This window comes from Misgurnus anguillicaudatus, chromosome 12 (assembly GCF_027580225.2).
Source record: "Misgurnus anguillicaudatus chromosome 12, ASM2758022v2, whole genome shotgun sequence".
Lineage (NCBI taxonomy): Eukaryota > Metazoa > Chordata > Actinopteri > Cypriniformes > Cobitidae > Misgurnus > Misgurnus anguillicaudatus.
Window position 1 is genome coordinate 18,298,447 of NC_073348.2, and position 27,611 is coordinate 18,326,057.

The window sequence follows — 27,611 nt, forward strand, 5'->3', positions numbered from 1 at the left end:
TGTAATTTGTGAACGTGAGCGTCTCCCTTATCATAAACGGTTTTGACGCGTGTGCGGCACTTATTTTAACAAAACACCCGATGCACATGGTTTACATGATGCAACAAACACATATTTTGAAAACGCAAGCAACACACATAACAATCCGAACACTTATTTTGAATTAGCGCCCCCCGGATGAGCAGTCACAAGCCGCCACTGGGGCCCACACTGCAGCACTTCTGGTGAGCTCAAGTGTCTGAATTTACTCACTCGTTTTCTTTCACTTCTGCGAGTGAACTATATTAGTGGACTGATGTAGGAAAAAGTGAATAAGGGTATAGGAAGCTATTTTTTATGCCCAGGGGTCTAATTTATAAAGTGTGCGTATGCACAAAACAGGGCTGTATTCCATTTCCAGGAAAATGTTGTGATCTATAAAAAACAAACTCTGAGCCGTGCGTACGCACATTCTGGAGACAAGGGAAATTGGCGATAAAGGCCCTGTCCCAAATGGCGCACTTCATGTGGACTTTCGGTCTCGTGGTCTTAAATTGCACATGCTCGCTTAGTCTACAAGTCCGTAGGGTGTCCCATCTGTCATTTTTACGCTCCGAAGAGTGCTCATCAACACCCCCTTTGAACCCTTGATGTAGCAGTCTTTGCACACCCAACCAACCCAGAAGTCATTGCGAAAGAGAAATCAGACCAATCAGATGACGGAAGAGAAGAGTTCACACTGATGGGCAACTTCTCTTCCTATTTCTGGCGTGACGCTCGAGTCTGTCCCAAAATACAACTTCGGTGCACCGTCTTGGACTCGCGTCAAGGGTCCCTAGGGTCTACACTACATGATGTCATCAAAGTGTGGACTCTGAGGAGGTCCACAAGTCCGGAGTGTGCCATTTAGGACAGGGCCAAAGATTGTAAAGTTGTAAATTTAAGTGATATTGAAGAAAGTACATGTCAGACGAACGATTATAAGTATAGATGCCACACATACATAATTTCACTCCACATCATACATTAGATACACGTTATCATGAAGATTAAATCCAGCAGTGTTATTTGTGCCTGTACTGAGTGATACATGTTTCATATCCGCCTACATCAATTTGTAAAATCTTAAATTAAAAATAAGTTTAAATATTTATGAAAGCTTGTGCTGCTAGAGAATATTTTTGTTTGTGCACCATTTTTGGCTTTTGTGTTCACACATACTCCTACACACAGTTTTATAAAAGAGACCTCAGCTTTAAAGGATGTTTGCTTGCACATTTTAATATGCTCTAATTTTATAAGCAGCTTATGTTATGATTTAAAGGGGACATATCATGAAAATCTGACTTTTTTCACGTTTAAGTGCTATAATTGGGTCTCCAGTGCTTCTATCAACCTATAAAATGTAAAAAAAATGGTTTTGGTAAACCATTCTCTGCAAGAATGTGAAAAAATAGGTCATTGAAATTTGGCTCACCTTGTGATGTCAGAAGGGGATAATACCACCCCTTAATCTGATTTATCCAATCACAGCACTGGCATTTAATGCAGAGATCAGCTCATTTGCATTTAAAAGGACACATTCAAAAACATTTTTGCTCACACCTACAAGTGGCAATTTTAACATGCTATAATAAATTATCTATATGGTATTTTGAGCTAAAACTTTACATATGTACTGTACTCTGGGGACACCAAAGATTTATTTGACATCTTAAAAAAGTATTTTTAGTTATGTTAATTCATTCATATTTTAATTTATGTCAACACATGCATTTCAGCAGTTTATTAATTAACATGACAATTAAAAATTATAAGAATTTAAGATATATTTGACTTAATAGTATAAGCATCTGTGTTTAGGGTGTCTTGAGTAACCAGGGTTTCTTGGAGAGCTCCCAAATGAACGCTCGGTTTGGAACGGCCATCACTGCTGTACGTGATCTTAACCTGGACGGCTTTAGTGATGTGGTGGTCGGAGCTCCACAGGAAGACAATAGCCACGGTGCCATTTACATCTACTACGGAGATCGAAAAACCATCAGAAAGCAGAGCTCACAGGTAGGACTATAATTGACGCAAAACTGAATCAATTGCACAGATATTTCCAAGTATCTAAACTCTTATTGTTCTCACGAATTCAGAAAATTCTTGGATCACGCTTGGACCAATTTAGATACTTTGGACGTTCTCTAGATGGCAGCATGGATATGAACGGTGATTCGGTCCCAGATGTCGCCGTGGGGGGTTTTGGAAAGGTGGTCCAACTCTGGTGAGAATCTCAACACGTCAGCTATTATTACACCACGGGTACCAATTGATTTTCATAGTTTGTTGGGGTACAGAAAAGCCCAGTTAGATCCTACGTAATGAGATAGCATGCAAATTTCCAATAATTCATTTACTGCCCACCTTCAACAATGGAGTTGAGTGCGAAACAGCTGCATGGATAACTTCAGTCATGGTGGGATATTTGGTTGGGTTTGTGGCCAGGGAAACGATCGCTCCAGCTGTCCTGCAGATTCCCATTTTCACCACAGCGATTCTGGAAGCATCAGCTTTCTGTGTGACTGTCCTGTTTGTTCCAAAACAGATAAATCAATTGAACGCTTGAGTTTTAATCGATGCATTCTTGAACTCTCGGCTAATGTGTGTGGTTGCAGGACCAGAGGGATTGCAGTGGTCACGGCGAAGGTTTCCTTTAACCCTGATAAGATCAGCATTTTGAGTAAACCCTGTCGATACGGTGGCAGGCCGGTGTCCTGCTTTAAGGCTAAAGTCTGTTTCAGCGCATCCTTCAGGCCGACGAAATCAAAGATCGTGGGTAAGACTTGCTCCAAACAGAGTGACGACTCTGGGATATCTTGTTCACACAAAAATCTCACTGTACTAACTGCAAAACATTTTTTGTGCCCTAAATTTCATGTTTAAGACTTTTACGGTCCATGTATTGAATCAATTTAAATTCTAAATGAGAGGAAAACACAAATGTACATACAGTATTGTTTATAAAAGCAGATATCAAGTACAACCTGACCCTGGATGCGGATCTCCAGTCGTCCCGAGTGAGCTCACGAGGTCATTTCAGTAATCTGGATCGAGTCATGCAGAAGGACATCAGCGTCACTGCGCAGGACACGTGTGAAGAATATGACGTCTATGTGCAGGAGACTCCTGACCTGGTCAATTCGATCGCTCTGCGTGTGGATGTCACTCTCGGCTATCCAGATGCCGACCCCGTTTTAGACATATTTAGTCCGTCTGCATGGGAGTCTTTTGTGAGTAATGCAAATTTGACATTTTTGATAAAAAATTTGTTTTTCAATCTTGTCATTCTTGGTTCTGTTATATATGCTATGTTAAGTGTTACGGATAGTCTGAAAACTGTAATGGACAATAAAGCAGCTTGATCATAAATACATGTTGTTAAAGACGGTATAGACATTATACATAATGTATGTATATATAATTTTTTCATTTTATTTGTTTGTCCAGATCCCGTTCTCAAAGGATTGTGGTTCAGATGAGGTCTGCTACTGTGATTTGGTCCTGAGTGTAGAGAGCGAAGAAAAACTAGGGTAAGATTTCTTGGACCATGTGACACAAGTCAACAAAAACTATTATTAAAGGCACAATATCCTCGTAACATTCCTCCTCCATAACCTGTCAATGATGTCTGTTTGTCTACTTTTTCAACCTTTCTTGCCATAGAAACCAATGGTGTGGTTGATTTTAGAACTGGCGAGTGGCATCAAAGTATCTTGAGTTCAATCTGCGTAGTCGCACATGCAAAAGCAGTACTTGTAGCGTCTAACACACTACAAGCTGTATTGGTTTATGTTAAAACATAACATAATGTTAAAACAAAACATATGAAACTTTTTCATTACGTCATTTACGAACATGATTTGTATTCATTTCTATCGGCAGTTGAGGTGAAGACTACAACTCCCATTCCACGCTCCTTCAGGGGAAACTCCACTTTTTTTGAAAATATGCTTGTTTTCCAGCTCCCCAAGAGTTAAATATTTGATTTTTACCGCTTTGGAATCCATTCAGCCGATCTCCGGGTTTCTCCAGAATGAGAGTATAGTTCCTAGCCATATCAGGCTAGAAAATCACAACTTTTAATTTTCAGTCAGTCTTAAGGGCTCGTTATAGTTGTGCGTAGGTCCTGCGGCATAGCCGCGTAGGTTCCGCGTAGGTTTTCATTTATACTTTTGCGTCGTCGTCCGTGTCGATGTGCAAACACACGTGCAGGCCGCTGGTAGGCAGTAACCAGGCATGTAACCAAAGTAGCAGCGCGACCGTTAATGAAGAAGCAGCAACTTGTTGTGTATGTTTTGAGAAGACAAGCAATGATGGAAGTAAATGAACAGCGACTTTTGTTGCAGTTTGAGTTAAATTACTCCTTAAATTGGCTTATCTTTGTTTTCACCATCGCAAACGGAAATACCTATGACACAGTTTTTTTACCTTACTGGAGGGGTTCTGGTGGACCAATCACAGCGCTTGCAGTCCGCGTAGATCTGTCACGCTGTTCAAAATTTTGTGACGTGCACGTCAGGCTACGGATAGCCTACGCCGTAGCTATGGTGTAGAACTTACGCATGACTATAAATCGGGCTTTAATACACGATGTAACTACAGAAGAGTCAGTTTTTAAATAGGAAAAATATCAAAACTCTTTGGTTATTTTTGAGCGCGATGCTAATGGTCTAATCAGATTCAATAAATTTTGCTAAGCTATGCTAAAAGTGGTACCGCCAGACCCGGAGATCAGCTGAATGGATTCCAAAAAGGTAAAAAAAAATATATTTAACTCTAGGGGAGCTGGAAAATGAGCTTATTTTCAAGTGGAGTGTCACACTTTAACCACAACATCTACACATTAATTACTATTTAGTGACCTCTAGTGTCAAAAAATGACATAGTGTGCCTTTAAATTATCCTTTGGAAAGAGATTTAACTTACTGACTGAACTAATTGACTCTTTAAAACATAACAACAGCTAAATCTGATTGCTACCGTATTTTTCGGTCTATAAGCCGCGTTTTTTTCATATCTTGGCTGGTGCTGCGTCTTATAGTCAGGTGCGCCTTGTAAGTCAGTATGAATTAATTTTGACATTTATGAGGCAAGAGACATCATTACCGCCTACAGCCGCGAGAGTCCGCCATATGCTCCTTCTGTATTCATGTAATTCAATAACTTCAGTAATGTGGAATGACGAGTATGCGAACTTCACGCTAGTCGGCTTGTTCGGTTAATTTAGCCTATTCAACCTTTCAGGTAAGATCTGTATGCTATGGTTTATCGTTTAAATAACTGATAATATTACTTTAACATACAGACATCTATTCAGCCTGCTTTTCTGCTATTGTTTATTTGAATAACTTGCCTTTCCAGATTAAATGTCTGTTCTCCGGCCATGATTTTGTGAAATAGTTTTCTAAATAAACTTATATATGTTATTTCGTCTTAATGATGCATTTTTGAATGATGTGGCTTATACACTACAATAATGCATTGTATTTTTATGTATGTTTGTTTGTTTATTTTCTAGCAAAAATCCACTGGTGGTCAGCCAGAACAAGAGAAGATTGTCATTCACAGTGACTGTAATGAATAGAAAGGAAAACGCATACAATGCAAGAGTATCTGCCAGTTACTCCAATAATCTCTTTTATGCTTCTGTTACACCAATGGTATGTTAGATTAGTACACGTCCAAACAATTCATCTATTTAATTGTTTATCCGTTTATTCAAACTGTTAAATTATCATTTACATTGAACAGATTATATTTGTTTTACTGTATAGGGGCCCTCAACAATTTAAGAGAGATGATAAAAGCAATAAACAAACATTGTGTCCAGAATTTCCTACTATGGCTCTTTCTGAATGTAGCTGTTTATGTGTATTCACATGTTTTGTGGTTTTCAGAATGATGGATCAGAGATAAAGTGCACATTGATAAAAGAATCAGACACACTCGTGTGCCTAGTGAGTTATCCAGCCCTAAAAACAGATCAATCGGTAAGATTTCATTGAGTTGAGTGTAAATGTCTGTTGGTGATACGTATGATATCGCTGATATTATTGTAACTGTTTGATTTCTTTTTACCAGGCTTCATTTGTGATCAATTTTGACTTTAATTTGAACCAGCTACAAAAAGATGCCAAAGTTGTCTTTGAGGCCGTAAGGTAAAACAAAACTGAATTGATAAATTACAGTATAAGCATCTGTACTGCAGGTATAATTTGTTAATGGATGATTGATTTTTGACTGCAGTGACAGCACAGAGGAAACTCCAGCTAATAACAAGATCTCTGTTTCTATACCTGTCCAATATAACTCGGAGATCATCCTCAGCAGGTCAGATTTATAATACAAATCTGTTCAACTTCAGTTTATTGTACATCACTTCATAAACCAAATACACTCTAAAACAGGGAACAGGGGCTATTAATAGAATGTGCTTTGGTGGGCAACTCACAGACTCCGTGTGGGCAACCTGGTGCCCCTGGGCACCATGTTTGAGACCACTGCTCTAAAAAATGGTTATATTCAGCGTATTCACCCAACCCTTGTGGCTAGGGAATTTAGCAGACTGGGTTGTTTTAACCTATTGTTGAGTCAAATATAAACATTTTCTGTGTTAAAAACCCAATGGCTGTGGTTTTCCCTTTTTGCCTCAACAATGGGTTTAAAATAACCTGACATTTGTAGTATAGTGTAGTAATAACATTAGAATTTAGGTAGTGCAGAGACAATTCTTAAATACTTTTAGGGGATTTATTTTTTTATTTAATACTACTGAATACATTATTGGTTATCATATTTAACCTATGTAAGTTACAGTAAATTTTATAGTTAAAATTTAAAAAGTCAACAAAGGCAGATTAAATTTAGGATAATAACATCAGCAAAAACACAGCAGTTTAAAATGTTTTCCCATATCCAAACTTTAAAATTAAAATACATTTTAAATGATCCAGACAGAATTATAATTGTAAGAAATATTTTTATTTTTAACAAGTTTTTGAAAGCATTTGTTATAATCATTTCTAAAACTCATATTTTGAGCGCTTGTACAGGACTGAATTGTAAAATTACCCACAAGATTTTTCACTCTTGTCTTTTTTATTCAGCAAGGCAAACATAAATGTTTATTTACTTGAGAGAGAGGATGAAATCGCAACCACAGTGAAGAAATACAAGGACATTGGCCCAGATTTTAATTTTAATCTGAAGGTGAGTTCGGTTTGATTTAGTTGACTAATTTGTTGATAAGGTGCACCATCTACTGGTTTGCTTAATTTTTTTTTGTAAATAATTCACTAGCTTACTAGCCTACTTACTAAATATTTTTGAATAATATGATATTGGATGTACATGTGCCGTCTAGAAAATGCATTTATTATCTAATTTGTAAATCTTACTTAGTATGGGTTAAGGTAGTGGTTTTGTGACTATGTAGCCTATTTGTCAACAAAGATATTTAAACATTTCTGGCTTACACTGTAGTACCTCAAAGTTATTTGTTATATCAGAAATGGATGGTTGAGCACATTGCATTGTGGGATACATTTAGAACATTTAAATTGCTATGTTGTACTGTATATAAATAAGTAGGTGAAAGAAATAGTGCACTTTATTAAAGTACACTTAGTACATGTATTTAAAATGTATTTTCACACACACATTTTGTACTTAGTCTTTAGTACCTCTTAAGATTCTTATTCTTATATATATTTAGCTATACTTTTAATTTGTATATTTGAAGTGCCTATAACGTTTACACTTTTATGTAGCACAAAGTAAATAAAAATTCCTTGTTGCACTTACATTAAGTTTAATCAACTTCAATTTAATTGAAGTTAAAATAGCTTAAGTTAATTTAAAGTATATTTTTAGTACAGTCAATGATACTTCATTTTTATCTGGGTAGGTAAAAACCCAGATGGGTTACCTGCTATTTAGGTAATCTATGAATACGTTTATAAAATGTGTGTACTATGCACTGTATGCATACTACAGTATATACTCCAGAAACCGTACTAGCGGTATACTAGAGTAGAAGGTTAGAACACAACCTTAAAGGCGGGGTGCATGATCTCTGAAAGCCAATGTTTACATTTAAATTACCCAAACAAACACGCCCCTACCCCAATAGAATCTGGACCTTCAATTGATAGACCCGTCCCACACATACGCAACCCAGGCAACGATGTATGTTAGTAGACACGCCCCTTACTGCCGATTGGCTACAAGTGTGTTTTGGTAGTCGGCCGACTCCCTTTTCAAAAATCATGCACCCCGCCTTTAATGATCCAGCTTTCTAATGTGCTCACTGGAGACCTGTGAATGCATTATAAGCCAAATGCATGAATGGATTTATTTCTACAGATCTCTACAGGAACTGTTCCAGTCAGCCTCATTTACCTCACCGTCTCACTGCCCAACAGCACCAAAACTGGAAATCCTCTGCTGTACGTGACTTCGGTTAAAACGTCACCTGTGAGTGTCAGTTCATCTTAAACGTCTTTAAAACCGTTGGCACAGCTGAACATCTTTTCATACAATTTATTCAACTTGCACATGTGGGAATGATTTGATTTCATGATTCGATTACCAAATAACTGTTTCAATTTCACGCAACAGCCTGAAAAGATACACTGTGCAGACAGCCATCTGATTGACCCGTTTAAGATAAACGAAAAACCTTATACCGCCGGAATAACCGAGGAGAGCTTCAGAGGAACAAAGGATCTGGTTAGTGCTTCTGGCTGTTTGTCTACAATCCTTTTGAATCCAAAAATGAGAAAAACACTTTCATTTAATATGACATTTTTATTGATTATGACTTACAAAGGAAATCATAATGAATGAAGTATGAAACCTTGTAATAGTTGTTTGTACAGTAATGACTTTTATTATTTTCGCATGATGACTGTTGATTACAGTACAAATAACAGGATGTCTTGGATTTTCCAGCCTTAGAGCTGTAACCGTATCTATATCATGTGTTGTCCATGCACAGAACTGTAAAACTGCATCGTGTCAGTCAATGAAATGCATCCTGAAGGACCTGGAAGAGAAGAACGATTATTATGTCAATGTGACTACCAAAATATGGACTGCTACTTTTGCAAAGGTAAGATCATCAGCCTAACTAATGCAAAGCCGGACTAATGTGTCTCAAATATGATGTCTCACCATGTACCTGTACCTGTTTGTCCGTTTCAAGGCTGATTTCCTGTCCGTCTTACTTTCTGTGGGAGCTGACATAGAGACGTCTCAATCCGATTTACTCTTCATTGAACAGAAGCATATGGAGGTATAGTTTTGCTCCTTTCTTCCAAATCTGTGAACATTTTACATTAAATCATCCTATATAATTAAAGAACATTCAGTGAAATCAGGGTAAGATCATTTAGAGTAAGATCATTTCAAAGATTGAAATCAATGAATGAAATCCTGAATGCTAGGTCGTTTCTACCCATGTTTGGCTTAAATGTGGACTTTTTCTAGGTTATGTTTTGTGTGTATACTGTAGCTTCAAATACAGGATCTTTGCCATATTAGCACTCAATACCTATGCCATTTTAAAGCTTTCCTTTATAGTGTCTACCACAATGTAACCAATCACATCATCACATTTGAACTTACACGGCTAAACTCACGTGCAGTGTGTAAGTGTAGTCAAACCTGCTAACATCAGCGCTAAAAACTGTTAGTGCTGCAAAGGCGCAGTATGCATTTTGAAACCAGACAGTTATGTCTCTAAAACTACCAAAATTTGCATCTCTTTACGCTAATTTGCATATTCATATCTATGGTCCGAGCTGTGCGATTGAGTAGAGGTGGAGACTCATTTGCATATTTATAGATCTGTGTAAACTAAATGAGGGAAATACATTCAAGCAGTTTAAGCATGTGGTCGCAGGAAACACTTTACATGTGCTATTATGATGCTCAAAGATAAGTTTTAGACCCTTAGCTGGCGCAGCCCTTTTTGAGTGGGGTGGGGTGAGAATTTGATGTACACAAACTTTGGCTTTTTTGTCTAGAAGCCTAATCTTGGTCTTGTTTTAAAGAAGACACTTTAAGGTTTTTTACAGAAGTGTCTGGAAGTAAAAATATTAAATTAAAAAATTACATTTATTGTAATAAATAAAAATAATTGCAATAAACTGTATATTTTTTCAACTAAATTAGAAAAATTTTAATGTTTCACGCCATAAATGCTACAAAATTTAAGAGATAAGTCTAAACTAGTTATGATCCAAATTTCAAGTTCAAATCACAAAAAATTAGGCTTTTAGTGGTTTTACGAACAACAGTCACTAGGTGTCAACGGGTTGCTGCATACTCTTGTCACAAATTAATAAATTACTGTCACTGCATTATTATTAATGCAAAAATCTGAAATGTGAAAACTACATTCTTTATTATTTCTATCATTATGCTGGGTACACACCAAAAGTCGGACTGATTTTGGGCTGATTTCCCCCCTTCCGACAATCCTAGCAAACATTAAACATGTTTGATTTTTTTAAATCCAGAAATCACAATGTATGATTTTTTTAACTATTTATTTGTATGATACAGCTGCAAATAAGTATTTGAACACCTGTCTATCAGCTAGAATTCTGACCCTCAAAGACCTGTAAGTCTGCCTTTAAATGTCCACCTCCACTCCTTTTATTATCCTAAATTAGACGCACTTGTTTGAGGTCGTTAGCTGCATAAAGACACCTGTCCATCCCATACAATCAGTAAGAATCCAACTACTAACATGGCCAAGAATAAAGAGCTGTCCCATGACACTAGAGACAAAATTGTACACTCCCACAAGGCTGGAAAGGGCTACGGGGAAATTGCCAAGCAGCTTGGTGAAAAAAGGTCCACTGTTGGAGCAATCATTAGAAAATGGAAGAAGCTAAACATGACTGTCAGTCTCTCTTGGACTGGGGCTCCATGCAAGATCTCACCTCGTGGGTTCTCACTGATCCTAAGAAAGGTGCGAAATCAGCCCAGAACCACACAGGAGGAGCTGGTCAATAACCTGAAAAGAGCTGGAACCACCGTTTCCAAGGTTACTGTTGGTAATACACTAAGACGTCATGGTTTGAGATCATGCATGGGAAGGAAGGTTCCCCTGCTTAAACCAGCACATGTCCAGGCCCGTCTTAAATTTGCCAATGACCATTTGGATGATCCAGAGGAGTCATGGGAGAAAGTCATGTGGTCAGATGAGACCAAAATAGAAGTTTTTGGTCATAATTCCACTAAACGTGTTTGGAGGAAGAAGAATGATGAGTACCATCCAAAGAACACCATCCCTACTGTGAAGCATGGGGGTGGTAGCATCATGCTTTGGGGGTGTTTTTCTGCATATGGGACAGGGCGACTTCACTGTATTAAGGAGAGGATGACTGGGGCCATGTATTTTGGGGAACAACCTCCTTCCCTCAGTTAGAGCATTGAAGATGGGTCGAGGCTGGGTCTTTCAACATGACAATGACCAGAAGCACACAGCCAGGATAACCAAGGAGTGGCTCTGTAAGAAGCCTATCAAGGTTCTGGCGTCGCCTAGCCAGTCCTAAACCCAATAGAGAATCTTTGGAGGGAGCTCAAACTCTGTTTTTCTCAGCGACAGGACAGAAACCTGACTGATCTAGAGAAGATCTGTGTGGAGGAGTGGGCCAAAATCCCTGCAGTGTGTGCAAACCTGGTGAAAAACTACAGGAAACGTTTGACCTCTGTAATTGCAAACAAAGGCTATTGTACCAAACAACAATTAACATTGATTTTCTCAGGTGTTCAAATACTTATTTGCAGCTGTATCATACAAATAAATAGTTGGAGGATCAGATATTGTGATTTCTGGATTATTTTTTTTTTTAGATTATGTCTCTCACAGTGGACATGCACCTACGATGACACTTTCAGACCCCTCCATGATTTCTAAGTGGGAGAACTTGCAAAAGAGCAGGGTGTTCAAATACTTACTTTCCTCACCGTATACACCTTTAAAAATGAAGATGACTAAAGGTTTCCTCACAGCAATGCCATAGAAAGAACCATTTTTTGGTTTCTGTATTTTCTATGCAATTTATTTTAGATGTTACATTACATTTAATGAGCATTTGTTTTTTTGACATACTGATGTTATTATTTTGTTAACTAGAAATTGAAAAGTTTGTATAGCTCATGATTTAAAGCTTCATTGCAGGTTGGACTCACAGTGAGCAAACCTGGAGCTAAAGGAGATGTTCCAGTTGGAGTTATCGCAGGCAGTGTTATCGGTGGTCTGTTGTTATTGGCTCTTGCAGTTGCATTGCTATGGAAGGTACTTTATTACTTTATAAAATGTATTCAGCTCTTTGTGACTGTCTTTGGTTTAATAAAAACACTAAATACTTTCTTTACTCAGCTTGGCTTCTTCAAGAGAAAATATCAACCACTGATGAAGAATGCAGAGAACGGAGCCGAGGCTCAGGAACTGGAGGAGAACCCCGAGTAAAGACTCTGAATTCACTTCAATTCTTCATTCTGACATCTACATGTAGGTCACTGTTACAGTAGGTTGACCTGAGTATTAGTTCACACCAGTTGTCATTCACATTATTGGCATTCCATTCGTACAGTATCTGTGACCCTGTCTTTAAAATCCAAGCTAAAATCTTATAAGCTAATGAGATAAGAGCATCACTCTCACTCAGTCAATATGAAAGATATCAATTCTTTATATTATGTAGGATGATTTTATGTAGAAATCAGTAAATCACTAAAAATGACTTTAGCTGGGTTCTCACTGACTGGGTCACATTTATTTCTTTATGCTTGACTTGAAAAGTGTATCTTTACACTGCATGATCTACTGTATTAGGATCTTCACATGTAACTGTAGAGGATACTGTTGGTGTAGCCTTACCACCTCCACCTATATCAGGTTTAGGTCACATTCAGCTTTGGGAAATTGTCAATAATATACAGAGGAAATGAGATCATTGGTGTCATATGCTGGCATATGTGGAATTACTTGCCCATGCAAGTATAGTATGTTTAGGTACCATAACACTTTACTTGAAGGGCTGTTCATAAGACTGACATGACACCTTCATAATCGTGACACGACACAGGGAGATTTTATGCACATTTATGACAACTGTCATTTGTTCAATTATGTCATTTTTAATGCAAAGATGACATCGTTTGAGATGTCTTTGTTATGACAACATGACATAAACCAATACAACTTGTCATAAGCATGACATATCAGAATAATTATCAAACTTTAGAAACTACCTAGCTGTATGGGTTAACATTACATTAAACTGTCATTTAAATGTCATTAAGTGTTAATACCTAATACATTTTAAATACCTTAACCAAATGCAACAGACACGTCAAAAGATTTTATTTAATGTAATCAACTGTTTATACAGTGATATGGACCCAACACTACATGGCTTAACCCATTATTGTACTGTTTTTATTTAATTTTATCTCCAAATGCAATAAAATATAATTTTATCAATTTTAATTATTATTATTATTGAATGATTGATTTTATTTCTTAAACACATGGAGGAAACTTAAAAAAAACATTATGAACTGAAGAATATTCATGACGCCATTATAAATCTATTTGACAGAGTATTAACACTTAATGACATTTCAATGACAAATTATATTTGTACCACTGTAGTTGAGGTCAAGAAAAATATTCATGACGCTGTTATAAAACCATTTGACAGAGTATTAACCCTTAATGACATTTCAATGACAAATTATATTTGTATCACTGTAGTTGAGGTCAAGAAAAATATTCATGACGCCGTTACTAAACTATATGACAGAGTATTAACGCTTAATGACATTTTAATGACACATTCAATTTGTATCACTGTAGTTGAGGTCAAGAAAAATATTCATGACGCCGTTATAAAACCATTTGACAGAGTATTAACCCTTAATGACATTTCAATGACAAATTATATTTGTACCACTGTAGTTGAGGTCAAGAAAAATATTCATAATGCCGTTATAAAACTTTATGACAGAGTATTAACACTTAATGACATTTAAATGACAAATTCAATTTGTATCACTGGTAAAAAGTGGTCAGTTATGATGTATTGGTTACTGTCAAGTTGTCATAACAAAGACATCTCAAACAATGTCATCATCTTTGCATTCAAAATGACATAATTGAACAAATGACATTTAATGGCAGTTGTCATAAACGTGCATAAAATCTTTCATATTCATGGCACATGTCGTGTCATGGTTATGAAGGTGTCATGTCAGAATTGAACACCCCTTCAAGTAAAGCGTTACCATATATTTAAATGAGTTACTTTAAGTCACAGGGTAATTTCATCATTTTCATTTTAAGTCACATTTCATCACTTATCTAAACACTGTAATTTATTACCTGTGTAAAAATAATTTACAAACTTAAAGGTGATGTAATTTTTCTAAGTTAAAGGAACAGTATGTAGGATTGTGGCCAAAACTGGTATTGCAATCACAAAACTTGTGGCTAAAACTGGTACTGCAATCACACAACTGGTGGCCAATACACAAAATGACAACATAAACATCAGTTGAGGGCTGCAACTTCCTTTTTTAAATGACAATATCCTGGCCAGGCCACTGTTGTGAGTGATATAAGTATTTGAAATGAAAATGATTTATTAATGTCTAGTGACATATCAGGGCCATTTTATGATTAATTGATATACATTTCTTACATACTGTTCCTTTAAATACTATGTGAATACTGTATAACTACACAACACCGCAACATTCGGGGTGGGGCTATCTGTTTGTGACACTGCACTAATGAAACAAAATGTGATGGTGACAGCTGTACAGATGTTGTTTACAAGCGCCTACTTGCACAACTTTTCAAAGTAGTAATAAAAAATTATGCTGAACGTTCTCAGCAAATAGCCACACTTCATAAAAACATAATGTTTGTTTGTTGTACTGTAACATAATATAGTATAACTACTACTCATCCATCTGTTTTTCAAACCAGCTTTTTCGCTGCAGGGTCGCTTTGTCAAACTATATATGAAGAGTTTCGTTGCAAAACGAGATAAACACCGTTTATTTAATTGTTCAGAAAACCCGTTTTTAGGTTGTGCATTCCAATTAACATCAGTTCAACTGCAGTTGGTTTGTTTTGATTTAAACCTTCATAACTTAAAAAATACAGCTAAGTAGCACCATAAAACAAAATAATAACATGATAACATAATAATAAACATGTTTTGACAAAAATGTTAAAAAATGGATTTATCTCGTTTTGCAACGAAACTCTTCATATATATAAATATATAAATGTACATGAACTACTGATCTGTAAAGAATTATAAATGTATGATGATGAATGTTTATATAAACCAAATAATATCGCACATGAACTCTACTGTTGGTGTGATGTGTGCTGGGAAAATAAGAGATTTGTTCACATGTTGTCTTTTGCACTGGTACCTTTTAGTGCTTGTTGTTTTTAAGAGATAATTAATATTAATTATTTTTATCAAAAAGTTTTGTGTTTTTTATTGAAAAATGTTACAAAACTTTTTTTAGGCTGTGTATTTTTTCAATAAAAACTTCTTGATGTTAATGAGATGTACTGTAGCTCATTTGCTAGTTAGCCGTTAGGATCTTTTCCACCATCTGCCCACAAACACTCCTTGTTCTCTTTCCAACAAGGCTCTCCGGACTCGTATATTTCCTGAAAAGAAAGAAAAAAATTAAAGCCATGTTCCTAGCAATTACACACGTTTTTTTTTTATGTTGTTTTTTTATTGGGTACTTTCTATTCTCTGGGTTCAAAGACACAAATCCTTGTTTGTTTGTTTTTTGCTTTCTTTAAGAACTTCTATATATGCTATGCTAATGTCTACCATCAAATTATATTACTGCTAGTAGATCATTTATACACACAAATCTATACAAAAACAACAAGTGCTCACAAATCACACCTTTTTCCAGATTGGCACGGTGGCTTTGAGTATGTCGATGCAAAACTTCACCGCCTCCAGTGATTCACTTCTGTGTGGTGATGAGATCCCAATGATAACACTTGCTTCTGTTACTGGAACCACACTGGGGACATGAAGAAAAAAAAACTTGGTACATAAGGATATTCAGGTTACGAAAAGAGGTTTATTATCAGACTCACCCCAATCTGTGTTGTATATTAATGTGCCTGACACTCGGCCATTTTGTTCTGATGTCACTGCAGATTTTCTTAAGTTCCAATTCTGCCATTGGAACGTACGCTTCATATTCCAGCCGTATGACTTTCTTCCCCTCAAAATTATCTCTTGTAGTTCCTTAGGAGATTCAAATTAATATGCATAAAGGCAATGATCAAACCAATATAAAGAAATACACATCAAAGGACCTACCAATAAACAGAGATATAGCACCACAAGAAGCACACGTTACAGATTCAGAGACCGCGTCAGCAGAAAGCTTGCCAGTAGTGAGTGAAATAAGATCTAGACTATTCACGGCCATACCTGTACACACAGAAATCACATTAGGCACAGAGAAGACACAAGGAAAGCAACATATATAAAGACGAATGGCAACCTTTGTAATTCCTCTATCCTCCACTGAGAGGTGGTATAATGGCCACCTCGTCTCCCTCTCGAAGGGTCAACGGCTCCTCACTCAAAGGCACGTACTCCTGACGCACTGCCAGTACAACTTGACCCCGTAAAACAAAGAGTCTGGCAAACAGAAGAGACTCGTTTTATTACATTTTGGTTAACAACGCTAGCGATCTTTGCTTGTGTCACAATACTCAGGTGTCAGATGAGGGGTTTATGGTGTATTCCTAAATGCTTGCTTGGAGTTCTGTGTGGTTGAAATGTTGTTACTCACTGTGCCTAAATCAAACCCACCCAATTAAGTCTTCGTGGATGGACCAAGAAAGTTTTTTAGCTTTTAAAGTGGTCATATTATGAGATTTTTTTAAAGATGTAAAAAAAAGTCTTTGGTGTCCCCAGAGTGAAGTTTTAGCGCGAAATACCCCACAGATCATTTATTATAAAAATTATGTACAAATTGGTGCAAGCAAAATTGGGTGTGTCCTTTTAAATGCAAATGAGCTGATGAAAAGAAACACTGATTGCAATGATGGTGGTTTGTTAAAATTAAAAAAAACTCAACTGTGCTGTAAAAAAAAATTTCTCTGCACCAAATGGCAGTGCCGTGGTTGGATAGTGCAGATTAAGGGGCGGTATTATTGTAATTGGACTTGTGACCTACATCACAAAACAGACGAAAACTGAACTACGTATTTTTTCAAATTCTTGCATAGAATGGTTTTCCAAAACTAAGTTACTGGGATGTTCTTTATCACATTTTCTAAGTTGATAGAAGCACTGGGGACCCAATTATAGCACTTAAACGTGGAAAAAAATTCAGATTTTCACGATACGACACCTTTAATGTTAGCCCCAAGTGCTCTATATCCATAAAATGTGCTCCAAAACATTGAATGTGTTTACATCATAGACCGTAAAAAAAAAGATGGCCGATGCCCGTTCGCTCTCTTTCATTGGTGAAAAGTGAAGCCCCCAATGTCCCGATACGGCGCTGACATCTTGGGTCTTGAGTCTGCACAGTAGCGATTTCGGGACCAGTCATGCGCAGTAGTGAGCAGGAAGTAAAGACGCGAAATCCAGGCCCCGCCCTCGCTCTTGCAGAATGCGCGTATCACAGCTGTCAATCATGACATCACACCACCGCTTTTATAGCATTAAATAACTAACTAAAAACTTATTTTAAAAACAAACACTTGAATTTACAAAACTATCGGCACAGGTAGGTTTTTGCTCAATATCCTGATTTTGCGTTGCATGAAAACACCTTAACCATTTTTCTCGCAGTGTTGTTCATGTGCAAAGTAACGCATAAAAGTCTCTGCTTAACTTTGGCTACGTTTACACGGAAACAATCTGAAGAGAAAACGCAAAAGTGGCGTTGCATTATTACTTTTTATCCCACGTTTATATGAGCGTTTTTTTGGGGGGGGATCTGTGTGCCTTTGACGTAAACGCGTACGCGACGAGAGCCACCGTGAGCAGACTTTTGTGTTTTTACCCTTTAGACGGAAACGCGACGGTAGATCGTTTTTAACATTTTCATTTTTTTAGTTTCACTTTTTTGCGTTTTTAAGCTCCAAAAACACGTTGGCGCCGAGTAAACGAAAGACACATCCGATAAAATATTTTTATGTTTTCACCCTCGAGCGTTGTCGTGTAAACAGGGCCTAAAGCAGTTGGCCGAGAAACTGAAAATAAAAGCTCATGTTACATTTACATGTCGTGCAGACATAAGAAGAGATACAGCAGTGAGTACGTTTACATGCACAGAATAAGCGGATAACTATCAAAAATCTGATTATAAAAAAATATTCATGTGTTTACATGCAAATAAATAAACCGGCTATGCAGACAACTGCGTTTACATGGGCTTGGAGATTTGTCAGATTTCTCGCAGGTAGTGACGTCATCGCCTATAGTACATAATAGTCGATCAAAAAGCCGATGGCATATCTGTCTTAAGCTACATTGTTTTATCTCTTTTCGCGTCTCTAGAACCTGTAAATATAACATCAGTTTTTATTTTCTCAGTTTCTCTGCCAACTGCTTTAGTAGAGCAGAGACTTTTATGCGTTACTTTGGTACGATTTTTGCTTACGCCGTTTATGCGCTTTCCCCGATTAAAGAAAACCGTTTTACGTGTTTACATGACCCCACGTTTATTAAGCATAATCGGTGTAAGACTTGGGATAACTAGTATAACTTGGGACAGATTTCTTGTCGGCTTTTTGAACGATTATTATGTACTATAGGCGAAGACGTCACTGATCTTACGCCGATTATGCTTAATAAACTTATAACATGTGGGTTCATGTAAACACGTAAAACGTTTTTCTTTAATCGGGGGAAAGCCCATAGACGGCGTAAGCAAAAGCCGATCGGCACAGGTAGTTTTTTTGCTCATTACCCCAATTTCGCATGGCATGTAAACACCTTAACCAGCTTTCTCATGGTTTTGTCCATGTGCGCATGTCTCCGCGTGTGAAAGATAAACGTTAGACGCTGAAGTAAGCGCAAAGTAACGCATAAAAGTCTCTGCTCTACTAAAGCAGTTGGCAGAGAAACTGCGAAAATAAAAACTGATGTTATATTTACAGGTTCTGGAAACACGAAAAGAGATAAAACAATATAGCTTTAGACAGATATGCTGTCTGCTTTTTGATCGACTATTATGTACTATAGGCCAGTAGTTTTCAAACTGGGGGCCGCGAGATGGTGCCAGGGGGGCCCCAGTTTTATGACATTTTATGAAATATATTAATTTATCATGATTTCTGTGTAATTAAACCTAAAAAATAAGGCTACTAACCAAAAGCACTACATTTTTGTATAATTTAATGTTTTTTTTTTTATTAAAATGTTGAGTTTTAGAACAGTTTTTTGTCACAAATTTTCTTTGGGGGGCCGTGAAGGAATGCACCGTACACAAGGGGGGCCACTGGCTGAAAAAGTTTGGGAACCACTGCTATAGGCGATGACGTCACTACTTGCAAGAAACCTGACAAATCTCCTCCAAGTCCCATGTAAATGCAGTTGTCTGCATAGCCGGTTTATTGATTTGCATGTAAACACATGAAAAAGTTTTTTTAATATAAGCAGATTTTTGATAGTTATCCGCTTATTCTGTGCATGTAAACATACTCACTGTCTGTGACAAACCTGACTTCTTTTTGAATTCTTAAATCCCTGAATTCTTGAATCCCATGTAAACAGTTTTCTGCATACCCAGTTTATTGATTTGCATGTAAATGCACAAAAACAGGTTTCTATAATTTTTGCAGATTTTTGATAGTTATCCGCTTATTCTGTGAATGTAAACGCACTCATTGACAAAATGGGCGCAATTGTTACATATATCAAGTCTCTCACTTCCGCTAAAACATATCAACAATTTAAATGACATCATTCTGCACTTCTAAACTTCCCATTCGACTTTTTTGACCAATTACTGTTCAATAACAATACCAATGGGTCAAACCAAGACGCACATTTCAAGGCATTTCAGTGGCCTTACATATTATATATTCTGCATCCTAAATATGGCTACCATCTCCATCCACAGTTTCTTAATGATACTTGGGCATTTTATTAACAACCATAAATCCAGTATAAATCCAGTGGCTTAGGAAAGTAATATATTACACCTCATCTTTTGTAAGCTAAACCCTTGTGTGTTTTATAAGTTAAGAGAGCTTGCTTGAGGGTAACATAACTATGCAATGTGTAAAGAAAATCAAAGCCAAGGAGATGTATTTGTATCAAATTGTGCAATATAAGTTTAGGTGTGTTTTAAATGAGTGTCATTTACATATCTCCATACGAGTCCACAGTTGAAGAAACAGTGAAATATTAAACTGCAGCTCATGTAATAATCTTTGCTCTAACTGAAATGTAAGTTACCTTTGATGTTTCTTCTCCAAATGCTGCCACAGTTGTAGAGATGTTATGTTTGACGAAACAGTAATGATCTCCGATTTAAGCCCCGTTAATTCGGCACTTTTTGCAAAGTACAAAACCGACACCTGGTACAGAGAACAACGTGCACTTCTGTATGAGTTTTAACTGAAAACTGTTATTCGATTTGCATAACATTCACGTTTACATCGTGCCAATAAGCATTCCTTCGGTGAAGTTAAACTTTTTATTTACGTATTTGGTCAATAACTGTATAATAATGTATTCAAAAGTAAACTTACCTCGATATTCATGTGTTTACTTGATCTGGACACATGCAGATCTGACACAGTTGCAGCGCGTGCCTTCCTGAGAGCCGAGATCTAATTGGTTATGCTTCAGGTCAGCTGACTCGTGGCCAGGAAACACACAGATCACGCTTAGTTTCGCAATTCAAGCAACTCTGCGACGAATTAAAATTGGATTATGTAAAGTTGTGCTTTTTATTTATTAAATCTTAATTTTATTTAAAATGCTTCGCTATTTAAACCCATTTCTGGGATTTGCCCTGTGTTTCTATCATTCACCAGCAGATGTCTCTAAATTCACTACTATGTGAAACAGCCATTCACCGGCCTCAGGTACAGTAGTAACTCAGGTAGGAAATAAACGTAATACTAAATAAATTTTTTAAATACTACTATAAAAAGCTTCCCATGTGAATAAATATACACCATCAATACCCAAGCTAGCAGTGTGCAATACGATTATAAAATTACAGCGCATGTTTTGTGTTCATTAAACAGCCGCGGGGTGTTTTGTTGAGTAAGACAATTCTGTGTGGTATTCAATCAAACCAGTGACATCTGCAACCACAGAGCACAGCTGTGCAACGTATGTCGCAGTTTCACAGCGATTGTTCACAACTCTGTGTTATTAACAGCGTGCGGTTGAGTCTGGCTGCATTTCTCCAAAAGTTCCGATAGAGGGACGACGCTGCAATTATCTCCACCTGAGACTTTATGGCTGTGTAACGATTCGTCCCATATGATTGTGCGCTAGTCTTTGCATCTAATCTAACACAGAAACGATCACGAGGCGACGAAAGCTCGTCCCTGTTGCATGTGCGCGCTCTTGTTTGTGTAGACGGGCTGTAACGCAACACCCTAATAACTTCCTTTGAACGAAGATTTGTCCTGCTATATTTACAGGTTTGACCTCTGGGGAGGACCAACAACTGTCTTATTTATTATTAGACAGTCCTTGAGTCTATTAGTGATCCTTTAAATTCACTGTAATGGGCCAATTTAAAAGAATGACGCGTGTCCATAATAACAAAAATCAAAATGAACCATTGTTTTACTACAGTTAAAACCAAAAATCTGTAGTAAAACCATGGTTACCACAAAATAACTGTGGTTTTCAATAACCATTGTTAAATCATGGATACTGTAGCAATAACATTATACATTCTTCACGTCTTGTTTAGTGTATGAGAGAACCATATGGCTAATACGCACATTTCCAATTACAAACTATATAAGTTCATAGAAAAACGCGAACTTGCATTGTATATCCCAAATTGTCGCACTTGAAAAAAATACTATAAATAGTATACTACAGTATTTACAATAGTTACCTGTAGTAAACTGTAGTATACTCTATATATAGCAATTAGCCTGTTTATTTATACTACACTACTGTTGACAATAGTAAATTGATAAACTGTACTGTCGTCTTTATTATTTACCATAGAAATCCTACAGTTTCCTTTAATAAATAATACTCTTTTCAAACTGAATAAAAAAGTCATTCATTCATTTTAGATAGGTACCGAAGTGACGCATTAAGCACCTATGAACACCTGGGTATTCACAAACATTTGTTTTTGGTTTTAATGTAGATCCAGAATGAACTGATGTGGTCACTGCATTTCGGTTTCGTTTTTACAAAGCTTAAGACTGACTCATATTAAACAAAGTATGGCATTTATTTAACAGTGCAATGCAATATAATATAGTATAGTATTTACAGTAGTAACTGCAGTAGACAAAATGCTTGTAAGTTGCTTTGGATAAAAGCGCGCACTCTACATTGATAAAGTATACTAAATATTTCAGTATTTACTACAGTTGTTCGGATATTACAAAATACTATAGCTGTAGTATATACATTAACAGGTTGTACTAAAGTGTACAACTGTATCATGTGGGTTATTCAGCAGCAGATTTCCCACACATTAAGTCAAACGGACCCAAATGAGTTATCCAGCCCTACGGAGCCCCCTCAAACTCACACCCAAATCGTGATGTTGCTCACGAGGAGAGAAAGTTTCTCGACTCCCAAATGTCACCTGATCAATTTCGGTGGGCAAACTATTACAATGCTCTCCCCACCCCCTATGAACTATGAAGACCGCCCACCACAGGCATCCAACTCGAGACCCCATATAGATTTAAAAAGCGAGACGGGATCCGTGTGTATGACAGTCACTGAGTGCAAGCATCGGCACAACATCTGTCAGTCCGTTCTCCTTCTCTCTCCAACACGCGTCTCCGTTTATTCCCGAGGATGCTACAGATCCCGCAGCTGCGCCAGGGCGTCATCGCGCTTCTCATCTGGTTTGCGCACTTCATGGAGCAGCAGAAAGTTCAAGGTAAAGTGAGTTTTATCCCTCGCATGCGGTCTTAAACTCTGACTATAAGGAATATTTTACAGTATTGGAGTCATTTGTGCCTTGATCTGGAGATAAACGGACAGCTTAAATGGTGCGCGCAATGGCACCGCTCGTGCTTAAAAGAGGAAAATTTTGTATTTCTTTTAAATAACAAATTCATTACTATCAAGGCGCCTTGCTGTCACTAAAAACTTTATTTTGAAGTGATTAGGATCAAGTCGAACATAATATTGTATTGTGTTAAGCTTTGTGCAATAAACGTGGGTTATTGTGTTTATAATTACGCCTAAATGGTTTAATATGGTTCCTTTCAGTGCACAAAAAGGCTTGCACAACCACAATATAATAGTACGACTGAAGATATGAGTGATTTCAGATGGCAAAGGAGTCTGAAAGCCTAGAAATAATCCAAGTTTCTTTCAAACACCTTTTCCCCAGTGTCTGCTTTATATTTTACCCAAATCAACAATAACCGATAATCTGTGTTGAATTACGTTGTTTGGAACTAATTGGTTGTGTTTAGCTGCATTAATACATACAAAAATGCACCCATAGTGTATCAAGCGGTAACAGAGTGACTGTTTCAAGCCGGCAACTGCTGGCTTCAACAGGGCAAGAATGGAAGGTGCCAGGTTTTGTACATGTCCGGGATGAGCAGAGAAGACTGCTGCAGGAGCGGTCGATTGGGCACGGCATGGACCGAGGAAGATGTGCCCAATAACACGCTGTTCAGATGGCTGATCTTCAACGGCGGTGCACCCAACTGTATACCTTGCAAAGGTAATGCATCAGATTAAAACCAGGAAGAAGCCTTGCGGTTTGAGCAACTGGCGATGCTCATCTGTAAGATGTTAAACTAAAGTTGAAGGCCGTTGGAGGAATGTGATTGGTGGTCTGTGAAGATTTCAGACAGGAAAGCTTACGCAGATCGAGTATGGAATGCAACAGTATGAAACAATACAGTGTATCTCTGCAACTTGTTAACTTGCCGTGCAATACAGTACCTTCTGATGGGAGACAAAAAGAAACATTAATTATAAGCTGCGTCTGTCTGACGCCTAAAAGCGCAGGCTTGAATTAAGTTGATGTATTTGATCACAAAATCATATTTTATTAACGATTCAACAGAGTCTTGCGACAATGTGGATTGTGGTCCTGGAAAGAAGTGCAAGATGAACAAGAGGAATAAACCCCGGTGCGTGTGTGCCCCAGACTGCTCCAATGTCACTTTCAAGGGTCAGGTGTGTGGCTCCGATGGGAAAACCTACAGGAACGAGTGTGCACTTCTTAGGGCCAAGTGCAAGAGGCATCCTGACGTGACCGCACAGTACCAGGGAAAATGCAAAAGTATGATCATCCCAATTCATCCGCACATCTTTAAAACATTTTTCGCTGATGTCACCTAGGACATAACCTGGTCATTATCCGCATAAGCTTTTGATTAATGTCAGCTTTGTTATAATATTTATACAGAGTCCTGCAATGACGTGCGTTGCCCTGGAAGCTCGACGTGCGTAATGGACCAGGCCAACAACGCCTACTGCGTAACCTGCAACCGCCAGTGCCCCGAGGTCACCTCTCCGGAGCAGTACCTGTGCGGGAATGATGGGATCATGTACCACAGCGCCTGCCATCTTCGAAGAGCCACGTGCATCCTGGGAAGGTCCATCGGAGTGGCCTATGAAGGGAAATGCATAGGTGAGAATCCGACAAAATCTTGCGCTTGCACAATACTCTTTTAAACATGTGGTTCTCATTACTCTGTTTTCTGTTGCAATAACACATTCATGTTTCACTTGGTTAGCTCCAACTGTTGCTGCTTTCTGTTATTTAATACCTCCTCAAACCACACGGAGTAAAATAAGGCTAAAATGTAAATTTCTTACATGGAAGTGGTTACGCAGTACATACATATATATATATATATATAGATCATATTTTGGGGATCTCGGTCGTTAACTTTTATTGAGTTCACCTCCAATCCAACGTCTTGTCTTCAGATGCCAGGTCGTGCAAAGAAATCAACTGCCGCGAGGGAAAAAAGTGTCTTTGGGAAGAGAAAACGGGCCGGGGACGCTGCTCGACGTGCGAGGACACGTGCCCGGAAAGCCGCCCGGGTGACAGCGTCTGCGCCAGCGACAATGCCACCTACCCTAGCGAGTGCTCCATGAGGCAGACCGCCTGCTTGCTGGGTCTCGTCTTGGAAGTCAAACACTCGGGCTCGTGTAACTGTAAGTAGAGGACGCTAAACCTGGAAGCAAAATCCAGCACCCATCAGCCCCATCCCAGCCGTGAGTTCCTTCATTCAAGCCCCATCGAAAATCACACCCCTTTCCACTGCCCAACAAAGGCACCGCAAGGAACACGCCGGAGACTTTGTATCGTGGCACCGAGTGACTTTCTGATGCATTTGGTTAAGACAGTGCATATGTTCACTGCGCATCTATAGACTCGAATGAGGTTTGAACCCTAAATCCGAGGTCAAGTCTGCTGGAAGGATTCCGATCTGTAACGGGAGAGAGTTGCTCTTCCGCATTGGTTACACTGTCTATGCATCAGAGGCCGAAATGTCTAGACTGACGGAATTGACAAATCATGTGGAAGGGGCCATAGGGACATAAACTCAGTGTGCTCAGACTGTGAATCACGTCATTGTCTCTGCCTATGGGCTGCCTCTCAAATGCTCCACGATCATCGTGTGATATGGTCGAGGATGTGTGTATTACGGACAAAGACGAGTGAACCCAGTGCCATGATAGTGCTGCAACACTATTAGAGCAAAAATGCCACCAGTTTTAAAATGGGGGGCAAATATGTGAAGTCTTTTTTATATATATAAATATATTTCTGCTATATATTTGAAGTATTTACTTAAATGAAAAGTATGCTGTGTGTGTGCGTGCGTGTCTATGTGTGTTTGTTTTAAATGTTTCGAAAAAAAATATGCCCTCTTAAAGCCAAATCTAGGGGGCAAATATTGCCTAATAATGAAGAAATTTCACTTTGCAGAACCTTAGCTAACATCACAACCTGCCGGGCAGTACTTCTTATCGTCTTTGTGTAAAAGGGACTTCTTTTTTAACAGTTTGGTTCATTTGTCTATTTTACGCAGCATATGTTGTTGATATGATGTTATAATGTTGTGTTTTTTATGTTAAAATATTTATGCAAGTATATAAAAGCCACTTTGTCCTTGAACACGTGAGGATTTGTTTGTACGTAAAACTCTTTTTTTTTAATATAACTTCTTCCTAACTTTGTAATGTTCGAAGGTAGGCGCAACGAATCTCATGCGGAAAAAATGTGATTGTTTGCGATTATTATAAACATGTTTATACGGTAAAATGATTAGTTAGAACATCGACTAATGCCTCAAACTAGAACCATCCTTCGCCGGGCGACTTTGTGTGTGGTATTGACAAATCACTTTGCATTTCCAAAAAAGCTCAACGCTATATTTGTTTATAAGAAGGGATTAGGTAATGCTTCTTTGCTTGCTTTTGTTTTATTTTGTAAAATAAAATTAAATACGAGAAATTGTCTTCACTAATCGAAGGCAGAGGCAGGGCGGCATCCCATTTCTGTTTGTTTTCAGGCATAGTCCCCTAAAATCTCCATCGTATGATGTGACTTCACCACCTCACGTAAACTGCAAAACATTGCTTTCTGGAAGAAAAAATGTCTTTTCAAAGTCATGCAATGTTTTTTTATTATTGCAACAGCTAACATATTCCCCCATAGCTCTTTAAGAAATGGATGAAGAGGAGGAAAATGAAGATTACATGGATTATAAGCATCTATCTGTGTTATTGACTGAAGAAACCATCACCAACCCCAGGACTTTGGTTAAGCACGCGTCATGTTCATATTGTACATACGTATTGTACTCTTATTTATTTTCCACGGAAACGTGGGAGATGCTTATTTTCTAGATGTTTATTTATGCAATTTTGCTTTTTTATTTATACATTTATAGTCTGAATAAATGAAATGTCTCTCATCTTTGTCATCTCTGAAAGAATATTATTTATTATGCAATGTTTATGTTACTCAAGTGTATTACATTCTGTGAAACAACCAAACAAAACCTAAAACATGCATGTGTTTTATTTATTTATAATCTAATTTTGACTAATAAATGTACTTAACGTAGATCTGGTCATGTTTACAAAGCTGACAAAAGAGGGTTTATCTGTAAGTTGTACAGTATGCCAAAAAATAATGTTACAGTATTAATGTTACACAAATGAGTCAAAGTTGAAATCGGTGCAATACTTGTCTGATACATCAGTGCCATTCATATTTTATCATAAAGAAACAAAACTCTTTAAAAGATCCTAATATTTTTCAGGTGACAATATGTACTTTTTAGGTACCGCCTCAATTTTTTCTGTTTTTCCCCATACATT

The 27,611-nt window shown here is 37.7% G+C and overlaps 4 protein-coding genes across 5 annotated transcripts in view; 2 read left to right on the top strand and 2 right to left on the bottom strand.

The window, feature by feature from the left end:
- Positions 1-15,393, top strand: part of itga2.2 (integrin, alpha 2 (CD49B, alpha 2 subunit of VLA-2 receptor), tandem duplicate 2) — a 33,737-nt gene extending 18,344 nt beyond the window's left edge. The window contains exons 14-29 of one of the 2 annotated variants that reach the window (XM_055208987.2): positions 1,843-2,040; positions 2,124-2,251; positions 2,643-2,803; positions 2,995-3,257; positions 3,475-3,557; positions 5,546-5,687; positions 5,925-6,017; positions 6,109-6,185; positions 6,274-6,357; positions 7,134-7,236; positions 8,392-8,502; positions 8,647-8,757; positions 9,026-9,139; positions 9,233-9,322; positions 12,224-12,340; positions 12,425-15,393. In XM_055208987.2, coding sequence (XP_055064962.2) covers positions 1,843-2,040; positions 2,124-2,251; positions 2,643-2,803; positions 2,995-3,257; positions 3,475-3,557; positions 5,546-5,687; positions 5,925-6,017; positions 6,109-6,185; positions 6,274-6,357; positions 7,134-7,236; positions 8,392-8,502; positions 8,647-8,757; positions 9,026-9,139; positions 9,233-9,322; positions 12,224-12,340; positions 12,425-12,514 — 1,965 coding nt within the window. In that variant the 3' untranslated portion in view covers positions 12,515-15,393. The remainder of the gene's footprint in view (positions 1-1,842; positions 2,041-2,123; positions 2,252-2,642; positions 2,804-2,994; positions 3,258-3,474; positions 3,558-5,545; positions 5,688-5,924; positions 6,018-6,108; positions 6,186-6,273; positions 6,358-7,133; positions 7,237-8,391; positions 8,503-8,646; positions 8,758-9,025; positions 9,140-9,232; positions 9,323-12,223; positions 12,341-12,424) is intronic. The other variant, XM_055208988.2, reaches the window with a different exon arrangement.
- A 145-nt stretch (positions 15,394-15,538) lies between these two features.
- LOC129447315 (molybdopterin synthase catalytic subunit) lies at positions 15,539-16,536 on the bottom strand. Its single transcript, XM_055208990.2, has 4 exons — positions 16,425-16,536; positions 16,196-16,349; positions 15,996-16,119; positions 15,539-15,745 (listed from the first exon to the last, which is right to left on the bottom strand). Exons 1-4 carry the CDS (start codon positions 16,534-16,536, stop codon positions 15,662-15,664), a joined length of 474 nt encoding a protein of 157 aa, XP_055064965.1. The 3' UTR covers positions 15,539-15,661.
- On the bottom strand, positions 16,270-20,983 carry mocs2 (molybdenum cofactor synthesis 2). The gene is made up of 5 exons (XM_055208991.2): positions 20,828-20,983; positions 20,532-20,653; positions 16,612-16,751; positions 16,425-16,538; positions 16,270-16,349 (listed from the first exon to the last, which is right to left on the bottom strand). Exons 1-3 carry the CDS (start codon positions 20,837-20,839, stop codon positions 16,625-16,627), a joined length of 261 nt encoding a protein of 86 aa, XP_055064966.1. The 5' UTR covers positions 20,840-20,983; the 3' UTR covers positions 16,270-16,349; positions 16,425-16,538; positions 16,612-16,624.
- A 1,645-nt stretch (positions 20,984-22,628) lies between these two features.
- Positions 22,629-26,953, top strand: fstb (follistatin b). The gene is made up of 5 exons (XM_055208989.2): positions 22,629-23,181; positions 23,791-23,982; positions 24,331-24,549; positions 24,676-24,900; positions 25,203-26,953. The coding sequence occupies exons 1-5, from the start codon at positions 23,097-23,099 to the stop codon at positions 25,439-25,441; spliced, it is 960 nt and encodes a 319-aa protein (XP_055064964.1). The 5' UTR covers positions 22,629-23,096; the 3' UTR covers positions 25,442-26,953.
- Positions 26,954-27,611: the final 658 nt, after the last annotated feature.

Bases quoted from the DNA above. Each gene is read 5' to 3' on its own strand.
- LOC129447315 (XM_055208990.2), bottom strand. From the start codon at position 16,536: ATGGCCGTGAATAGTCTAGATCTTATTTCACTCACTACTGGCAAGCTT. The intron at 16,120-16,195 runs GTGAGTCTGATA...TCATGTCCCCAG, and splicing joins AATATACAACACAGATTGGG to TGTGGTTCCAGTAACAGAAG. The intron at 15,746-15,995 runs GTGTGATTTGTG...CTTTCTTTTCAG, and splicing joins CCGTGCCAATCTGGAAAAAG to GAAATATACGAGTCCGGAGA.
- fstb (XM_055208989.2), top strand. From the start codon at position 23,097: ATGCTACAGATCCCGCAGCTGCGCCAGGGCGTCATCGCGCTTCTCATC. The intron at 23,983-24,330 runs GTAATGCATCAG...ACGATTCAACAG, and splicing joins CAACTGTATACCTTGCAAAG to AGTCTTGCGACAATGTGGAT. The intron at 24,550-24,675 runs GTATGATCATCC...ATATTTATACAG, and splicing joins GTACCAGGGAAAATGCAAAA to AGTCCTGCAATGACGTGCGT.
- mocs2 (XM_055208991.2), bottom strand. The intron at 16,752-20,531 runs GTAACTTACATT...TCTGTTTGCCAG, and splicing joins TTGGAGAAGAAACATCAAAG to ACTCTTTGTTTTACGGGGTC.